This window comes from Solea senegalensis, linkage group LG15, assembly GCF_019176455.1.
Source record: "Solea senegalensis isolate Sse05_10M linkage group LG15, IFAPA_SoseM_1, whole genome shotgun sequence".
Lineage (NCBI taxonomy): Eukaryota > Metazoa > Chordata > Actinopteri > Pleuronectiformes > Soleidae > Solea > Solea senegalensis.
Window position 1 is genome coordinate 2,815,358 of NC_058035.1, and position 18,895 is coordinate 2,834,252.

An 18,895-nucleotide genomic window follows, 5' to 3' on the forward strand; every position below is an offset into this window, starting at 1 on the left:
ATCTATCCTGGGAGAATCTCTGTGTCCCACCGGGAGAGCTGATTGCAATGGCAGGGAGTGTCTGGGCCTCTGAGACTGCTGCCCCCTGTGATGCAGCGGCAAAAAAAACAAATTGTAACACATTTTTTATAATCAAATTGAATGGGTTTTCTGGTTAGATGTGCTCACAGAAAGCAGAAACAAACCTTGGGGGAATTATGAACCGGTGATTCAGCTCGGTTCCCAGTCTGAAAAGCACGAGTGATTATTATGAGTGCCAAATGGAGGCCGCCTGTGCTTCTGGTCACTTCATGTTGCTTCCACATCTGGCCCAGCTGCTATGCATGATCTAATTGATATGTATTTCTGACAGCATGCTACTGCTGGAACGACATTAGAGCCAGTGGCACTGATGGCACTCAGTGGTGAAAATCACAGATTTGCACCAACCAATCATCTCTAATCTGCTTCCAGAGCTGCGAGGATCCGGGCTGTTTACGACCAGGTGATAAGTGATTGACTCTCTAAATCTCCCGTGCTTAGCTTGATGGGAAGGATTTCCTTTCGTTTTTCCATTTGCCTTAATTTTCTTTATTTTTTCCCCATGAAGCTGCATCATCTGCTGCAACTGTGTCAAAACATTCGCAAGTCCCCCAAGTGGTTTACACTGTCACCGCTGTCACATTTCTTAAATCTAATTTGTTGCACTGAAGCTTTTTCTTCAGTGCAAATACTTGTCATTCTCTCCCACACACACGCTATATAGTTTTGTTTTTGTTTGTTTTTGCCCTCCCTTTCCTCTGTTCCTGCATCTGCAATCAGTTGATGTCATTTGTTGATACAGCCACAGGGAGAAATCAAAAAATGCCCGACTTTATTTGGTAGACTAAATCTATGAGGTTTACATATTTAGTGTAGTTCAGTGGGACTGGAGTAAATAAGGCTGCTCACGTGAATGCGGTGGATGATTCATCACGCAGCCACTCTGAATGGAAATCAGTGATTGCATTCCATTTATCTGATTTCCTTTTTATTCTTTTAATGTCAAGGTCCAGTGTGTTAACATTAGTGACAAACTCTATTTCCAAAGTGTGTCAGGAAACTATCGTGGCCTTTGCATGTCATTTGCAAATGTAAACGCATGTGAAATGTACATAAAGTACAGTAGAAAGTAGACTGTAATGACATATTCAAATACATACAATCAAGTACTTTAATATGGAGCTGGTCCCACTTTTTGCTTCCACACTTCTTGAAAGACTTCCCTCACGATTTTGAAGTGCCTCTGTGGGACTTCAAGTTCTTCCACACCAATCTCAAAGTCAAACCGTGTCTTTATAGTCCTTGCTTTGTGCACTGCACTGGGACACAGTCATCTTGGAGTACAAAAAGGCCTTCCTCAAAGCGTTGCCACAAATTTCTAAGCACAGCATTGTCCACAAATGTACAATGTTGGTATGCTGAGGAGTTAAGATTGTGCCTTATTGGAGATAAGGGGCCAAGAGCCCAAAGCCTGATTGAAGTACCTGAAACAATAGTAGTACATATAAGTACAAAGACCAAATATTGTTTATTTGAAAGCAAACATACACTTTTATGGGTTGTATGTTACGTTGTAGTTCTAGAGCTATACACCCTGCTAAATGTTAAACACTGGATCTTAAAATATTATAGCTTTATTATAGCTAATGTGCTTGAACAATGATGATGACTTTTTTGGAGAGATTTTGTTTTTTGGTGCTCGACCATTAAACCGGCGTGAATGGCTCTTTTACATGGAACTCGCAGATAAAACCCTTTGGGCAATCTTTAACACTGGGAACTGAGAAGAGAGTTACATTTCTCCTGGCCGTTCAGCTGTAGAGGAAGAGGAAAGAGGGTAAGCTTTTATCTGACATAGTCATACTATGTGTGAATCCTCCCCCCCACCCCCCTTCCTCTTATACTAAGCCTGCTTCTGGAGCCCGATCTTGAAAAGCCGCGGTCTGAGCAGTTTTCTTTGCCGCTTATCTCCCCCCACACCACTTCCCCTTCTCCATCGGCTCCGAATCATATGAAACTCCTGCCTCACCGCTTCTGAGTAAGTCATTTTTCTCTCTTCCTCCTTTCACCTGCCTCAAGCCGCTGCATCCCCATCCCCAAAGTTTGCCCCCTCCGCTTAAACCTCTCTCTCTCTCTCTCTCTCTGTCTCCCTCTCTCTCTCACTTCCTTTGCTTTTCTCCTCACTCTTGCCGTCAGTAGCCCTTCATGTTCTCTTCAGCGAGGGAGTGAATTTCAGATGTTTCTGTAATAGACTTTTGATAGATGTTGATAAAGCTTGTTCCCACTGAAACGCATTTCCGTGCTTGCCAATTTCCACTGTGTCAAGAGAATATCATTTGGGACCGAAATGTAATGTAATACCATTAGTTAGTTACAGCGATGCATTACGCAGCAAGGGCACTGCTGTTGCACAAACACGCAGCGGTGGGATCCTGAGAACAGTGTGTACAGCTGTGATTTTAGTTATATGGGGTGGCGGCGGCGGCTCAGCGGTAGTGCGGGGTCGTCTTTCAACCTGAAGGTCGTGTTTTTCAAATCACTGGCTCCTCCTGTGCCGGTGATGCATGTCACTTGAAAGTCACTGCCGGATTAATAAATGTAATGTAACCCACAATGTATTCATATATGCATGCACTGTACGTGCAGAAAACAAAATATCCACACATGCTGTCACTAATTGTGCAATTTGTGTAAGTGGAGCAGCAGCTGACTACCAGCATGCCACTCATTGAAGTTAATGTCGTTGTTTACTATGCTAACAGCGTATATAACATGACGTAACCTACTGTTTTGGTTTAAATGTTTTTCTCTTCAACAAGTATTAAAACCACAACTGGTTTGTGCAACTGGATAATCTATATGCTATCGCTAATTACAGGTAATGAACAGTTTTTAAAGCAATAATCATAATAATAGCATATGTCCCTGATTATTGCACTGTGTAGCCTTTACTGTAATACTACAAAAATATCACGACCAAGTTAAACCAATCCTGAATGAATACAAACTGTCTTGTCCTGTCCTTTCCTGGTCCTTCTTTCCTTTTCTCTCCTCTGTCCCCCATGATTCCTTTCACCCCAACCGGCCATGGCACATGGCTGCACGTCTTTGAGTCCGATCCTGTCGGCGCTCGCTTGTGTGAACCGTTGGGTTTCTCTTCTCTTCTATCTATAATAATAATGTAAGGCTTCTGGTGTCTGTTACCTCACAGCAGAAGCAGCATCCCTGTTCCTCGTCTCCATGTTTATGTCTGTATGATACGCGGCATCAGATCACTCCGTTATCGGTCAACCACGTCACACATCACTTTAAAGTTGGGGTGAATTCGTAGCCTCAGCCTCTGTCTCTATTGTTATTCTGATGATTAATGTTAATGTCAGTGGTTGTGACCGAGATTGTGTTGTAATACTTAATGGCATGTCACTTTTTCTGCAGTTTCTTGAGGTCTATACAGAGCAGGCTGACATCCCGTGTACATTTATTTGACCGACTGATTTAATGTTCTCTCTCTCTGGACAAATTACTGCATATGGACTTTGCAACCATTGGCCTCTGTAGCCTAAAAGCAACATATTATTCATTAAAATAAAGGGGAAAATAACATATAGCATGAGAAAAGTGCTGCTTGTTTGATCAGGATTTAAGCAACACAGCAGCTCAGTTTTGTTCCTGAATCAACTCTCCCTGAAATCTGAAGGGAAATAGCGTAGATATATGTATATAGATATATGTGTATATACAGTATATATACACACATATATATATATCTGAAAACAAATCCACCCATGTTACATTTTCTATTCAGAAGAAGCTGTAATTCAGTTTTAATTAGGCAGATGACATACTTTCATAGCGCATCGCTCTATTATTGGCAGCCTTCATGTAACTCTTATTTTTCCAGCACGTGCATCGTTGCTGGATTTTTCTACAAAGGTTTAGCTGTAAACCTGCCATGGTGCCCTCCCACACACACACACTCTCCAAATCCACGGTGAAAAAAAAAAACAAAAAAGCTGCAGTTTCTTTAAATCTATTCCTGGCTTTGTCACTCTATCCTGTTAGTCCCTCCACCCTCCACTGAAACGGTTGTAAGGTATGGAGGTCTTTCATACCTTTGAAGGGCATGATTGATTTTCAGCCACAGGTTTGAATCCGATGCTCCGAGCCTTGAACCTCTAAACACCGCGGTGGTGCGCGCTGACCTTTCACTTGTCTCTGCTAAGTAGGCAGGCATCACTTGGACCTGTCTAATGGATGCCGAGTCACACACATTCCATACGCTCCAAATATCGGGTAAAGGTTGATGCCGAAAAGCCAGGGGAAGAGTATATGAACGGCTTTTTGGATCAGCGTAAAAATGTATACATGCATACTATGTGGAAGGATCAGCTGATGTGACCAATGGTGAAGAAGGAAATTGCGTCTTTTATTTAAATTCTTAATTGCTACGGTGTGAGGGCCCAGTTTTCATGTTGTCAAAAATGGAAACCAATGCTGATTGAATACAAACTGTCTTGTCCTGTCCTCTCCTGGTCCTTCTTTCCTTTTCTCTCCCCAACTCTCCTCTGTCCCCCATAATTCCTTTCACCCCAACCGGCCATGGCAGATGGCTGCACGTCTTTGAGTCTGATCCTGTCGGTGCTCGCTCATTGTTTGAACGGTTGGGTTTCTCTTCTCCCCTATCTATAATAATGTAAGGCTTCTGGTGTCTAATCATTGCGGACTTGCCTATTTTTTATTATTTTTTTACATTGCAGCAGGGGTTTTGATGCCAAAGCTTAACAAAAGAAGAAGGAAATTGCGTCTGTTATTTAAATTCTTAACTGCTACGGTGTGAGGGCCCAGTTTTCATGTTGTCAGAAATGGAGCCTTTTATGAATGTGGCACAAGAGACACATGGCTGCACAAATTCAAAAGCAGGTTTAGTACAGTAAGGTACGGTTTGGAACGGTAAAACCTTGGGTCAGGCTTGTGTTTTCGAAGGAGAACAGTACCTTTACTTGATAGGCAGGGTGTGGGCGTGGCGTCGTACTGGTGTGACAACAACAACATTGAACGCAACACAGCAGGAGGCCATCCAGCAGCTCTTTTGTCTTGCTCGGTTTGTGACTGTTTTGTCTCAACAAGGCGTCAAGCGTAGACTGCGGATGTTGAAGAAACACTGGTCCATTGGTGGAGCTGGTCTAGCTCCACCCGGACTGTACCGTACCATTAGCTCTGGTACCCCAAGGGAAGGTTACCAAAAATGGAACAGTTGGGACTGGTTATCTTGGTGCTATTCCTAATGGAAATGCCAGAAATATGCACCGTACCATACTGAACCGTTCCAGTCAGTGGAAAAATGGCTTAATATTTCATCCAGTGCTCTGATGTTGAGTCAGCCACCAATATTTCTTTTTTCTGTGTTTGAAGCCATCAGGTGTTGGTGTGCTGGAACAGATTATTTGGGCAGGAGCAGTAATTTGACAGTATAATGTGCAGGGTGGCATCTGTACCTACACGGCGTCGGGTCATTTCACATTGCGAGCTTCCGATGGCTGGCTTTGTTTGGACAACACACTCATCCACCAGTGTCCAAATATTCACTGGCCCGGGTCCCCTTTTGTGTGCTAAATGAGCGAGTGGATGATATGTGAAGTGTTGTCCTGTGGGCTGACACAGCTAATCAGGCACAAAGTGTCTGTGCTGCACGGTAATTGTTGTTCCAGCCCTGATAATGTTTTCCATCTTTCTCTCCTGACGATGCGGACAGGTGATCAGAGGAAAAGCTCAGGAAGGAACGAGATCAGATGAGATGTGTGGGGCTGTAAAAAAAAAAAATAAGTCTAGAATGTATTTTCCCATTGGATTTCTAGCAACAGAGGTGCAGCTTAAGGCAGTACACATTAATAACAGCATGGACATATTTTAATGCCACACGTTTTTTTTTTTCCTTTGTTTTTGCAGCATGTGTACCGGTATTAAAGTGAGTCAGATATTTAGTGTCTGTTGAAATCAAGCAATAGTAAAGCGGTGCCTTCTTCTTCTTCTTCTTCTGCGTCTTCCGCCCGAGTTTCAGCATGCGTGGGTCTCATCCTGCAGTTTTGTGAAACACTCTATGATATAATATGTTGTTTGATGGCAAACGGTGAGTTGTGGGTTTCCTCAGCATTTCGAGTAACCGTCCACTTCTGAAACTTTAAAGCCCACATAGACCTGAAGCTCCAATTAATGCTGCGTTTGTGTGTGTATCTGCGTCATTACCTCGTTTATGAAACCCTAAAGTTTCAGAACAAACAGTTCAGCCACTGCTGAGAAAATAGTGTTGTATTGTTTTCCTGGGCTCTGCGAAGTGGATCGGCACTTCCTTAATTTGATGTCGTCATCAGAAATCCTCACCACTCCTCTCACCACCGTAGTGCCTCCTGGTGCACATCCGGTTGCGTACATTCAACCGCAGAAGAAGAAGAACTACTCTCGTTGTAGCTGCTGAGATGCAGAGCATCCACCGTGCCAGAGGGGGAGCTGTGTATCTGAGAGCTGGCCTATCTATTACGTCACTTCCAGGTACCTGGCCAATCACAGGACAGTGGGAAAGCTCTCGTTGGCTGGCCAATCACAACACAGTCCACATTCTGGGGGTGTGGTTTTGGTCTGAAACAGCGCGGCTGACGAGAGCGTCAGTGAGGAGATATTTTGATCGGCTCGTTTGCAGCGATTAGGAGGTTTTTAACCATGAAAACAAGTTAATATATGTAAGTAGACCTCCATAACTAACATATATGTGTGATACAAGCATTCTATGTCACCTTTAAATAGGTGCTTCTTGATGTCTCCGGCCAGAGTGCTTCATACTGTGGCGATTCATGTGGAAGTGATCGGCTTAATCTGCATTGTGTGAACTTATTTGATTGGGGTTTGAACACAGCAGACGTTTCTTTACATTTAAAAGATGCGCACTACTGCATATGCTGTATAATTCGAGTCTGGACTGACGCGGATATAAATTGTTACTTGACAGGTGGAGGCATTAATCTCAAGTTCTTTCTCAAAGACAGTAATCCACAGTACATTCAGAGAATTGACTCTTGCTCTCTTTGTTACGCCCCGGCTGTCAGACCCTCGACTATTTCCCACAACCTTTCAAATATCTTATGTGGTTTTGAGGTTTTTTTTCTCCCCTCTTTTAAATCCTTTTCTTATTTGCCATTCTTCCTTCCACTTCTCCATCCCTCGTCTGTCTTGCCAAACATAACCTGTAATCTTTAAATCTCTCCCATCTGTCAGTAAAACACTACAGCTCAAACTGTAAAATTATATTGCATTAAATGAGCGGCGCATGAACTTTCAGTGGGTTTTGGATAGTTTGGAAAAGTAAAGCGCGCCGTGCACACGATGACATTTAGCACGTAAATGATTTTTTTTTTTTTTAACGAGGCAACAGTATAAATGTTGCGTCCGCAGCAGTTCCAGGTGTTAGTGATATTTGTTCAAAGTCATTAAGATACAGCAGTAGTTGCCAGTGAAGGACAAAGGTCGCTTTTCCTCCAAGTTATTGTCGGACCTTAATGAGCATCGCTACCAACACGGCATGGCATAAGGGTGTCAAACTCAAATGAACTGGGGACCAATGAGGGGGCCGGTCTGGGGTAAAAAGTGGGAAAAACAACTGTACAGTAGCGAGTGGGCAATATGATCTTAAAATTATACCACAATAATCCATCATGATCACACAATAAAGATATACATGATGATATTTCACAAATTTCAAAGTAAAAGTCTTTGTTTTGATGCATACTTAAAACATGTGTATAATCTATTAATATCAAAAACAGACACAAATAAATGTGAAATGAAGTAAATAACAACACGGGCAACTGTAATTAAAACACTAAATAAAATATTGCTGGCTAATATAGTTAGTATTATATTCTGTGGAGGTCGCGGGCCGTGATTTCATCATAACATGATAAGTGATGTGATCAATTGGGGGGGCCACATGTGGTCCACGGGACACCAGTTTGACACCACTGGTGTAAGGCAAGCCATGTAAATACCGTACATAGTTTTTTAAAAAAATAGTTTTTTGGCACCCTTCTTGTTGGGTTAACAAACCGAGTGGTACGGCTTCACTGCAGTCCCGTTTGTCAACAGAGTTTTATCAATAATGTGCGACGGTAGGGAAAAACGTTGGCGTGCAGCCTGAAGCCATCCCTCAAACAACGCTTGTTTTCTTGTGACAAATGGCTGCATTCCAAAAAGAAAGAGCGTGGAATGCTGGATGTCCTCCGTCGTTGCATTCTTCTACTTTGTGGAATCACATGTTATGTTTTTGACCAACAGACCCCGCGAGGTTGAAACACAAGCTAGATTAGGGTGGACCATTCCAAACAACTGGACTGGGGAGATAATCAGCCTCGTGTTTACACCAGCATCAGTCTACCTCACTGCATAATGTGATGTATGTTTTCAGGCGTGTTGGGTTCGCAGATCATTTCTAAAAACTGAGCTAAAATGCTCATCTGACCTCGAAAATAAAATGACAATGTAGTAGCATGGATGCATGAACATGAGTGTGACGGTGAGGTAGAAAAGCGCGACAAGGTTTACCCGGCTCTGGCTCACCTCGTAGGCGTCGCTCCACCAGTGGCCCTGGGGCAAAGCGCTCGCTAACACCCGTGAGACGCCCACACTTCGCAGCGCAGTGTCACTCACCCTCTCTCATGTTGACACGAGAAGTCTCTGCCGTTGCCTACAGACACGTCAACACCTTCTGCTTTTCTTTAACGCTCCGTCGCTGCTCTGCATAGGATCCCCCCTCCCCCCCCGCCCCCCGATCTGAATATGAAAGAAATTTAAAGGTAGCTTTGGCCCTGCTCTGTGGTATTACATGACACACACACCTGACTCTGAATTCACCTACTTTGCAGCACGCAATAAACAAGTCTGAGTGTGGGAACTGGGATTTCAAAGGAAAACAAAACCCTTCTTCTACTGCTTTTTCTTCTCTGGTGTTTTACAGCAGTTGCCGTACTTAACATTGAGTCATTGTCTCCTTCTTTTGTCTCCTTATCCTATTTAAGAGTGGTTTATTGGCAGGCAATCACTTTAAATATGTATTTGTTTAGTCTCCTACAGACTTTTATACAATAAGCCTTTTATGTGTATACTTCCACTAAGGTCCTTGCTTTCTATAGGCCCCCATCTTACACAACCTTGTTTCTCCAGCAACCCAAACAGATGTGCTTTTGTATTTTGAATTTAATTTGGAGAAGAATTCACTTAAACAGCAAAGAGAGAAAACTCTGAAAGTTTTTTCTTTCATCTATGCAAAGGTCACTGTAGTTCCCTTTCATACTTTGGGAAGGAAGTGATGCTCAGAGATGTCCTCTTGTTTGTCGCACTCATGAGCCACTGAATTATCAGATGAGATCCGACTGCATCTAACCCTCCGACTTCTACTGTACCTTTTTGTCATCCCGTCTGTCGTGAACGCACCTTTAAACACTTGCGCTCACATCCCCTCAGCAGCGTATAACCCTCAGGCAGAGCCACTTTACAAGGCAGAGGTAACATGTCAGTCCTGCCTCAACCTGCCAATCACAGCGTGATGATTCTCCACACAGCCCTCCATCCTTACCTGACTCACAACCAAAGAACAGAGAGAGAGAAACCCAAGAATGGGTCAGTAAAGATAAATATCAAAACCAAAAGCTCAGTGCCTAAAATAGACAATGTGTGGGCTTTTTGTTGAAAGCTGAGGAGGAAAAAAAAAACAGTCAAAGTCTTGTTTCTTTGCAATCTAGAACATATATAAAAAATACTTTTGTTTCCAAGGAGCCCGCGCAGTATGAGTAATTTCAGCGAATATTTGTCACCTACTTTGAATTTCATTAGGTGTATACCAAATTACAAGAGCTGGAGACGCGTCGCATGAGTCTGGCGGAGAAACTGTATGCGTCTCCACGGGGAGAAGAACACAAATATGATCTGAAATCATAATGTACTCATCAGAGAGAAGCTGCGCTTTAAATATAAATCTAAAAGTTGCATAACCGTGACAAACCTGCGAGAACAAGCTATGACCTAGAAATGTGGGAAAATATTTTTTGGTGTACAGTATTTTTGTGATTTCTGTTGGCATCATTTGTAGAGTTAGGGAAGAAATAGATTCTGGGAATCTGAGATGAAGCGTGATCCTCTTTAGAGTGATCATTAATAAATGGGGGGGAGAAATCAATAAGCAGGAATGAAAATGAAACATCTCCACCGGTAAACAGAGTTGCAGCGTTTTTAACTTCACTTACTTTTTGCACTGAAAGAACCATGTCAAGCTTTGTGCCAACATCCATCAGAACCATTAATACATCCTTCGAGGATTAATTATTGCTCTTTATTAACAATTTTATCAGATGAAGCACCAGGGCTGAAAGAAGCACATGCAAAAAGTTGGGTGTTGTATGTTTTTATGTTTTATTTTCATGATCAATGAACGATTTTCGCTTCCCAAGATCGTCTGACATTGAAAATGCATGATCTGCCAACAATGTTTGCATAAACAGCTGCCCGATGCCCTATGTGTCTGTCCCTCACAAGCTGTAAGTTTCCAGAATGCAGTCTGGACAAGTCACTCTATGGCAAAAGGCCGAGATCTTGGAAAAACAGTTATAGCAGGCTACATGTGTGAATTAAAAAGTCCAAGCTCCATCCAAAATCTGAAGGACAGGAACACGCAACACGGATTCACGAGCTCTGCGCAGCATCGCTAACTTTTGGTACTTTTCAGTGACGCTAACTTTTTTTGGATACTTGTTCAAATGACAACGTGATGCCGAAAAAAACCCCAAATACTCTCAAAAGAGTCACAAAAGATCACAAAGACAGTATAACCTATATGTCTTCATCAGTTCATCACTTTGAAGCCCTTTCTGTCGCCACCGTTCAAACACAACACCGATGATCACTCTGGAGTTGGATCGTTCTGCATCCTTCTTTCTCTTGAAAACTGTCTTTTGTTTGCGACCAACACCTTTCTGCCATAACGTTGCTGCAACCGTCTCCTTGGATTTAACAAGGCATTGTCCTCTGCACATTTGCGATGACTGCACAAAGAGGTGTGCCAATCATTATGATTGGATGATCTCTGTGACAATGCATTAATTAGTTGGTTAAAATCGAGGTGTGAAGAGGATTTTAAGCAACATCCCATTCAACCTGCTAAAAAGACTCATCCCACTAATGACATCCCCCGTTTCTGGGCCGTTCATCTCAACATGAACGGCAGAAACACCGATTCCTGCAAAGTGTATTAAAAGGATAATATGAGTGCATGCACAATCAGTGATGGTGATGAATGTGGAGTGACATGTCAGGCTCTGCTGCGCCTCACTGTGGCCACACTGCTCCACAGCTTTTTTTATTAGCCTCCTCCTGAGCCAAAAAGCAGATGATCTACTTAAATGTGAAGCCCACACTCATCGAGGAGCTTCATGCTCACAAATGCCACAGATGCAGCCAATTATCTGGCGACAGCCTGACAATACACCTAGAGCAGAGCTGAACAGAAGTCATTTAGTATTATCCAAACAGCACATTATTCATATGTCAATAGCAGCACTGTGTGGTTTTTGTGTGAGCGGCTTTGTCGCAGATATACGCTCGCAGTCCTTCCACCGCAGCATTCACTCAGCAATATTATCTCTCACAATTGTTTGCTACTGTATATCATCCTCTGTCTTGGAGAATGGCTTGTATTTTCCAGAGTCATTCTCGACTTGAGACGTCCTTGGGGAATTGTTTTTTTCTCCTGAGACACTAACTGCTGCCTCCAGGATGGATATACGACGCTTTCTTTTTTCCAAGCTTTTACTGTTTGCAACCCTTTGCCTCTTAAAATTTGACAAGGGTAAACACATATTCTGTGGTGGCTGTTGGACCTGAAAACTGTCCAAAAAAAGGGGGAAAAAAATACACTGTTTTACATCAGTGAGCAGTGGAGAAAGTGTCATTTAGTGTCTCAGCACCTGTGCAGTCTTTCAGCAAATGCACTTTCTCTGTTCCTGTACATGTTGTGTTTCTCTCATCCTGCTCCTCCAGCTCTGGCTCTTAACACTGCAATCATATAAAGACGGATCTAGTCCATAAAATAACAATCAACCCCCGAAGGGAAAGTTTTGGCTGACTAAGTTTTCATTTAATTTTATTTTGCATGTAGTAAAAAAAAAATTGTTGGAAGTGAGGGGGTCAGCAAGGACTGTACACAGTAAAGACCGGGGGGGCTGGGCAGTGTCGACTACATGAGGAACTGCACGCCAGGCACTGCTCCCACTAAAAAAAGAACCTCATCACCAACCAGGTGACGTTTCAGGCCCAAGCCCTTCTTCAGCGGATATATAAACATGGACTGGAGGCATCTAATCTCAGCTGATCTGTGTCGTAACTCAGGCTTCATCCGCGATATCACGTTTTCGTTAAAAAATAAAAAAGCATCAATTCTGCTCCAGATACGCCAGTCGTCTGCGTCGCCACAGCCTCACAGTAACAAATCTATGAATTATTATCGTCCAAACTATATATTCATGGTCCTGCGATGTAATAGGATGAGACTGAAGCTCGTGTTGTGCATGAATCCATCCTTAAACTTGTCTGTCTGTCTGTCTGTCTTCCACAATTGTATATATATTGTGAGTATATATAATTGGGGAAGGGGGAAGAAAAGACATCTTTTTTTCTTTATGTGCTTATTTCAACATATGCTTGATGTGTTACTCGAGTAAAATCCCCAAAAGACCAAAAACCTCCACATGAATGATTAACATTTCTTTTCTTGCTTTTACTTGTGCTTGTCTCTCTTGTTTTAATGACCTCGGTTGTTCTCCCTGGTATTGTTTTGTTATTTTCCCCCTTCTTTTTGTCAATGTTGTGAGTGTACGTTTGTACTTCTTGTTTTATTCTACGCACAAATTAAAATGTTGAATAAAATGGATTAGAAACAGAACCATTTTTTTTTTTTACCTTTAAGCAGCTTTTCCACAACCAGCGGAGCATTTTTCCTACAACTCCTCCCAGTGAAAACCCAACTTCCCCTTGTTTATCCCTAATATACTGGATGTGACCAGCGGTCTCCTCCCAGGTGATTGTTTCATCCCCAGAAAGAAGGAAGCGGTCAGTGAGCATCTTCACTCAGACAAACAAGCAACTGCTTGGCTTCTCGCTCTCTTTCTCTCTGTAAAGGCTGAACACAGAGTTTCTCTGGAACCACTAAGCTCCTCTGCTTCATCACGTGGAGAGAGAGTCCAGCGACCCCGCAGAGAAACCTCATCTCAGCTGCTCCAATCCTCAATCACGCGCTTGCGGTCGCTTCCACGGGGCTCATGAGCGTGTAATTCAGAGTCAAAGCAAAGGACTGAGCAGAGAAAAATGAGAGGTTTCCTCTCCTGAGTGCCGGGCTCAGATACAAAGCCTGCAATATTTCCTGCTGCTGATATATACACCGAAGCCACATTCAGGCTGGTGCACGCTCATATCCTCACTAAACATGTTTTTTTGAGATTAGACCAAACACTTGTGGATTGTTTTATTTATAAGCCCCCAAAAAATATCTTTATTTTTAGACATAAACCCAAGGTAGTAAATAAAAATATAGTGATGCACCGTTATCTGTGGGGGCTGTTATCTGGAGACTGGTGACGATAAAGTGACTCATAAACAGAAGATGAAATGAAAAGAAATGTAATAATTAGTTGTATTACACTCCTACATTATGTTATGTCTTTTAAAGCTAATTTGAAAAGTCATATTGCAGAAAAAAAGAATTAATATTCACGATAAATTACGTACACTTTTCACTTTTTCTGTGTAGCAGTGGTTGTGAAAACAATATTCCCAGACGTCCAGCGAGAGAAAAACCACACATCATAATAAGTATTATAGTATGATTAAATGCAATGGATATTTTAAATATCGATATTAGTTTATAGTCAACAACCGATTATACATAAGACGATTAGTCGTTAATGTGTGCGTTAATTGAAATTTATACTTAAGTGTTTCCATTTTAGGGATTCAATTAAAACAGGGAATTGGTGTAATAAATTAAATTAGCCCATTTATTTTGTCATCTAGAAACTCTTGATTGATTCCCTGTGCTGTCGGAATAGATGTTATTGTAGCAGTTTTTGTTAATTTTTCAGTGATGAATTGCTTTGATGTTTTTAAACATCATTTTTCTGCTGCATCTGTGATATTGATCTTCCAGTTGCTCGACTCGTCTGCATTGATCCTTTTGTGATTTGTGTTGTGTTTTTCCCCTCAGGTTTCCTCCGGTGAGTGAGCTGGCTCCCGTGGGCACACCGGTGGGGACGATTCTCGCTGCTGCTATCAATCAAACCATCTTCTACTCGATTGTGTCAGGAAATGAACTGGGTATGTGCCACAGATCATATCAGTCAACACTCCGGGCCCTATTGAAACGATTTATAGTACCACTCCACTTCCGGCTTATGCGGCGTGTAATCCAGGCACAGAGGTACGGTGTGTTTGGATGTAACATGAATTGAGCCAATCTCAGTTCATCGACAGGTTGCCAGTCCATCGCAGAGTCATCACATACAGACAAACATCATTCTCTCACAGACACACCTTAATTAACCTCTGCATGTTTTTGGAGGAAACCAGAAAACCCCGAGAAAACCCATGCACACGTGGTGAGAACATGCAAACTCCAACTGGGTCACAAACCTGCTTGTCTTTTCCTTTCAAAGCCATGTGTGCCTGTATCTGGTGCACCGCTATTTAAAGTGTGACTAAACCCCTAAACTACATTTTCCAGGTGTAAACCAGTGTCTATAGTAATGCTATTTGATGATCCAGGTACAAATCTTCACAGTTTAGGGTAAAATCTTAAAACATATTCATGTTTTAATTAAAATCGGTGTATCTACTGCAGTGGTGATTGCTCTAAGACAGCAAGGGAAGCTCAGCTTCCTCTACATTACATTATTACATGTCATTTAGCAGACGCTTTTATCCAAAGCGACTTACAATGGAATCAAGTACAATTAGCCAGGGGTGGAATCGAACTTGCGACCACGATGTCTTTGGTACACAAGGTAGGGTCTTAACCACTGAGCCACTCCACCCCCTCCTCTAAGATGTCGTCAAATATGTTCTGTGTTGAAGTTACATTTCAGTACTCAACTTCACTGCAGTGAGCGTGCAAAAACGTCACTTCCAGGGTAGCTCAGCTTCGCTGGGAGTCAATGGAGCAGTGGGCGGGTACAAACGCTGCAAGGCGTTCTTTTGGGAAGAAGGAGAAAAATAATATACAAAGGAAAAACTATCACTTTTTGGAGTTTTCAGGGCCATTTTTATGTGTCTTCAAACTGTGTGAGTGACTTTTTAACAGTAGAGTGACAAGTGCACATTTTTTCTTATTTGTTTCCAGGTCATTTTGAGGTGAACAACAGAACGGGCGTCATCTCCACTGCTCAACCTCTGGATTATGAAAACGTGACCAGCTACGTCCTCAGGGTCCAGGCGGACTCCATGCTCGTTGTCATGTCCAACCTGCGCGTTCCTTCCAAAAGTAAGAAGAAAAAAAACACGTGTGGGCCGAAATGTCAGTGATGAAATGATGTTTCATGTGATTCCAGGTGATGAATTTCTATTTTATCATAATCCTTCACTGTGACAGTTTGTAGGAATTCTCTCTCTCTCTCTCTCTCTCTCTCTCTCTCTCTCTCTCACACGGGCTATTTTTATCTTTCATTTTTATTATCACATTATCCAGGAATACATGGAGCCGTTGTTTTTCTTTTTCTCATTACGTTTATAGTCGGTGCTAAAATAATCACAGAGACACTAAACATGTCCTCTTGCTGGAGGGAAGGCATTTGAAGAATAAGATGTGCTGTTGACTTGGCAGCACAAGTGCAGTCAAAGCCCTTTCAAAACAGACGATTGTTGATTTTTTTTAAAAATACTGTCGGTACAGCGTCGCAGCGCTCTGTCCTGAGCTCCAATGGACTCACCCATAAACAGCGGATGGACAGTGTGACGCCGTTTCCACAACGCTATGTTGTGACGTAGGCAGGTTACACACAACACATGAAACGAGGCTCCTATTGGACGACACCAGCTGTCAATCACACTGGTGTCCAATCACATGTGCCTTAAGTTAGTGTCTAAATGGGATCATAATTTACAAAGTTGACGTCATCAGACCATTAACTTCTTGTTTGCTGATGTTAAATCTCAATGAGAAGCTTATTTTCCCATAGTCTTCCATTCAAACTGACCTCTTTTTGTCGCCCCCTGCTGGCAGTTTAATACATTCTTATTACCTGGTTGGCTTCGGAAGGAAACTGTGGAAGACTGCATCCATTTTGTATGAACAGTCTATGACACATGTTGAATAAGTTGGGAACGCTGATTCCAACGATTGTTGTCCTGATGTCTGTATCATTGTTATTGCTGAGTCAGCAATTCCCCTGTTTCTGTCTTTCTTTTGGTCGCCGTCTCCTCCTACATCAAACAATTTGGCTCATCTAAGACATTTCTTGCGACATAGTAAACAACTCTGTGAAATATTTGACTTTTTTACATTTTTGAGCCCTCAATTTGTGTTTGAGCTGAACTGTGGGAGAAGTTACCAGAGAAGTAATTAGAGAAAAGTGTCTTCAAATGATGTGATCTGAAAAGACAAATGTTTATGACTCTCTTCCTCTTAAAATCGAACATGATTACATTCACGTGCACATTTTCAAATGAATCTAAAAACCTTTCTTTGACACAAGTTTTCTACTCGTGTACCACTTCTCGGCGAGTGTCAGAACTGACAAAAACACTGCTTGAATATGATTTTAATTAAAATTCTTTGATTTAAAACTAAACACAGATGCCAACTCACATATTTTGTACTGCGTCACAACACAGCTATTGGATGTTTTGACATTTCGGACCTTTAATCAAGGACCTCCCTGAGTTTTAATTGACTGCCTGTGGTGTGTGCACCACCAGGAGAGGAAAGACGACTCTTAACTTTCAATTACGATGATTATTAAAAACAATCCCCAAAAAATATGATTAATCTCTCTGACATCGCAGCAGCTTGGAAAATCAACAGTATCATAAATCCTCAAAATCGTCGTGTCCAATTTCGTCACGAGGGTCGAACAAAATAGGAAATAGACCATTTATTATAATTTAGTCAGACCACAACCCCCAACGCGAGGGACGGCGACGAAACATTAATCATAGCAAACGTTTGGTTAATAAGGGAACAGTGTGTTCCCGTTATTTAGGCCTTGTTGTGCATGACACAAACTAGATAGAAACAACCTGTTGTCCTCCTCCTCCTGAATGTGTCTCACCCTTCTTCTAGATCTCTCTCCAAAAATTGCAATTCTGCGTCAAAGTGCTTCAAAACACATGTAAATTAAAATGAAATAAAATGCAAAATACTTCAATGAATTAGGCAGTGACGTGAATACAATATGATGAAACAAGTAGTGTACAAAATAATACAATTCATTTAAAAAAAAAAAAAATGCTAAGCTAAAGGTAGATTTTAAAGGTACAGTGTGTACATGTTTCAGCTGAATGTCCCTCGCCTCACTCTTCCCTTCCATGTATGTTGGAGAACATTTTTGCCTTCAGTTAGCATAAAAACTCAAAAAAAAGATGATTAGTTTGTCCATTCCAGGCTTCTGTAGGAGCATGGTGGTCCAAAATGGCCGCCTCTGTGTAAAATTTCAGTGGAATTATTTTCATTTAGCACAAAATTGAAGATAAAATATATCTACTTATTATTTTTTATGAGTATAAAATAACCTTATTGTGTGAATTGTTGTTTTTACGCTTTTATATTATCATCAGCTCTACGAGGGAGACCATTTTGGACCACAATGTGTTTTGGTTATTTTTACAATAGCCCACAATGGACAAACATCTTTTGCATTTCCTTAAAGGATAAATAATTATTATCTCTATAATTTCTACTTGACTCTTTGTACCTATAGACACACCTGTGTTATTATTATTGTTGCTCATGTATGTTTTTCCCAAACCTTCGATATGGCGACCTATTTTTAATGATAAGAAACTATTGGGACTCAAATCACAATATAAATCATGACAAAAATCAAATTCATACATATTGTAGAAACAAATTTAAGACTGAAACACATACACATAAATCTTCACTAAATGGTTGGGGAAATCCAAATGATGTAAACTGATGTATTGTGAATCATATTGGAAGTTACCCTGCGATTTGCCTCTTCTACACTCAGAAGGCACTTTGTTTGAAGTCTCGACAGTTTGGATACCATTAGGCCGCTTTAAATCCAGTTTACTGACAAAAGTTTTTCGTAATGACGGACAAAGTTCCAAAAGTAAATGGCTTTCATACCTCGCTCTCAATCCATTTGAGCTTCCAATGAATAATCAATGACCTCTTCTCTCTGCTTCTTCCCCGCTCGCACCATCTGTCTCTCACATCCTGACACCAATTACAAGTACACAACGCACACACACACACACATACTTGTGTGATTGATGTAAAGTCGAGGACTTTCTCTCTCGCACACGGGGACGGGAGCTTAAGAGGCGTCATCGCACTGACAACTGCTTTCGGGCAGTTAGTTGTTTCTCTCCTCGCTCGTCTCACTTGTGTTTTTTTGTCACTCCTGTCATTAATGAGCCCATATTGGATTTAAATTATCAGACAATTACGAGACTGTTTCCCCATTAGGACTCTACACAGTGTATATATACATACATAACACATGTGGCCAGTCTGCACATGCTCAGATGTACATATGTAATGATAGTGTGTCAGGAGTAAATGGTCTGCATTTATGTCACTCTTTTCTTGTCATCGTGACGTGCAACC

General features: G+C 41.7%; 1 protein-coding gene across 5 annotated transcripts in view; it reads left to right on the forward strand.

Moving 5' to 3' along the window:
• The window catches only part of LOC122781617 (protocadherin-15-like), a 266,246-nt gene that overhangs the window by 204,046 nt on the left and 43,305 nt on the right, over nucleotides 1–18,895 (forward strand). For all 5 annotated transcript variants that reach the window (XM_044045416.1, XM_044045417.1, XM_044045413.1 and 2 more), the window contains 2 exons: nucleotides 14,315–14,424; nucleotides 15,446–15,586. In XM_044045416.1, the coding sequence (XP_043901351.1) occupies nucleotides 14,315–14,424; nucleotides 15,446–15,586 (251 nt within the window). The remainder of the gene's footprint in view (nucleotides 1–14,314; nucleotides 14,425–15,445; nucleotides 15,587–18,895) is intronic.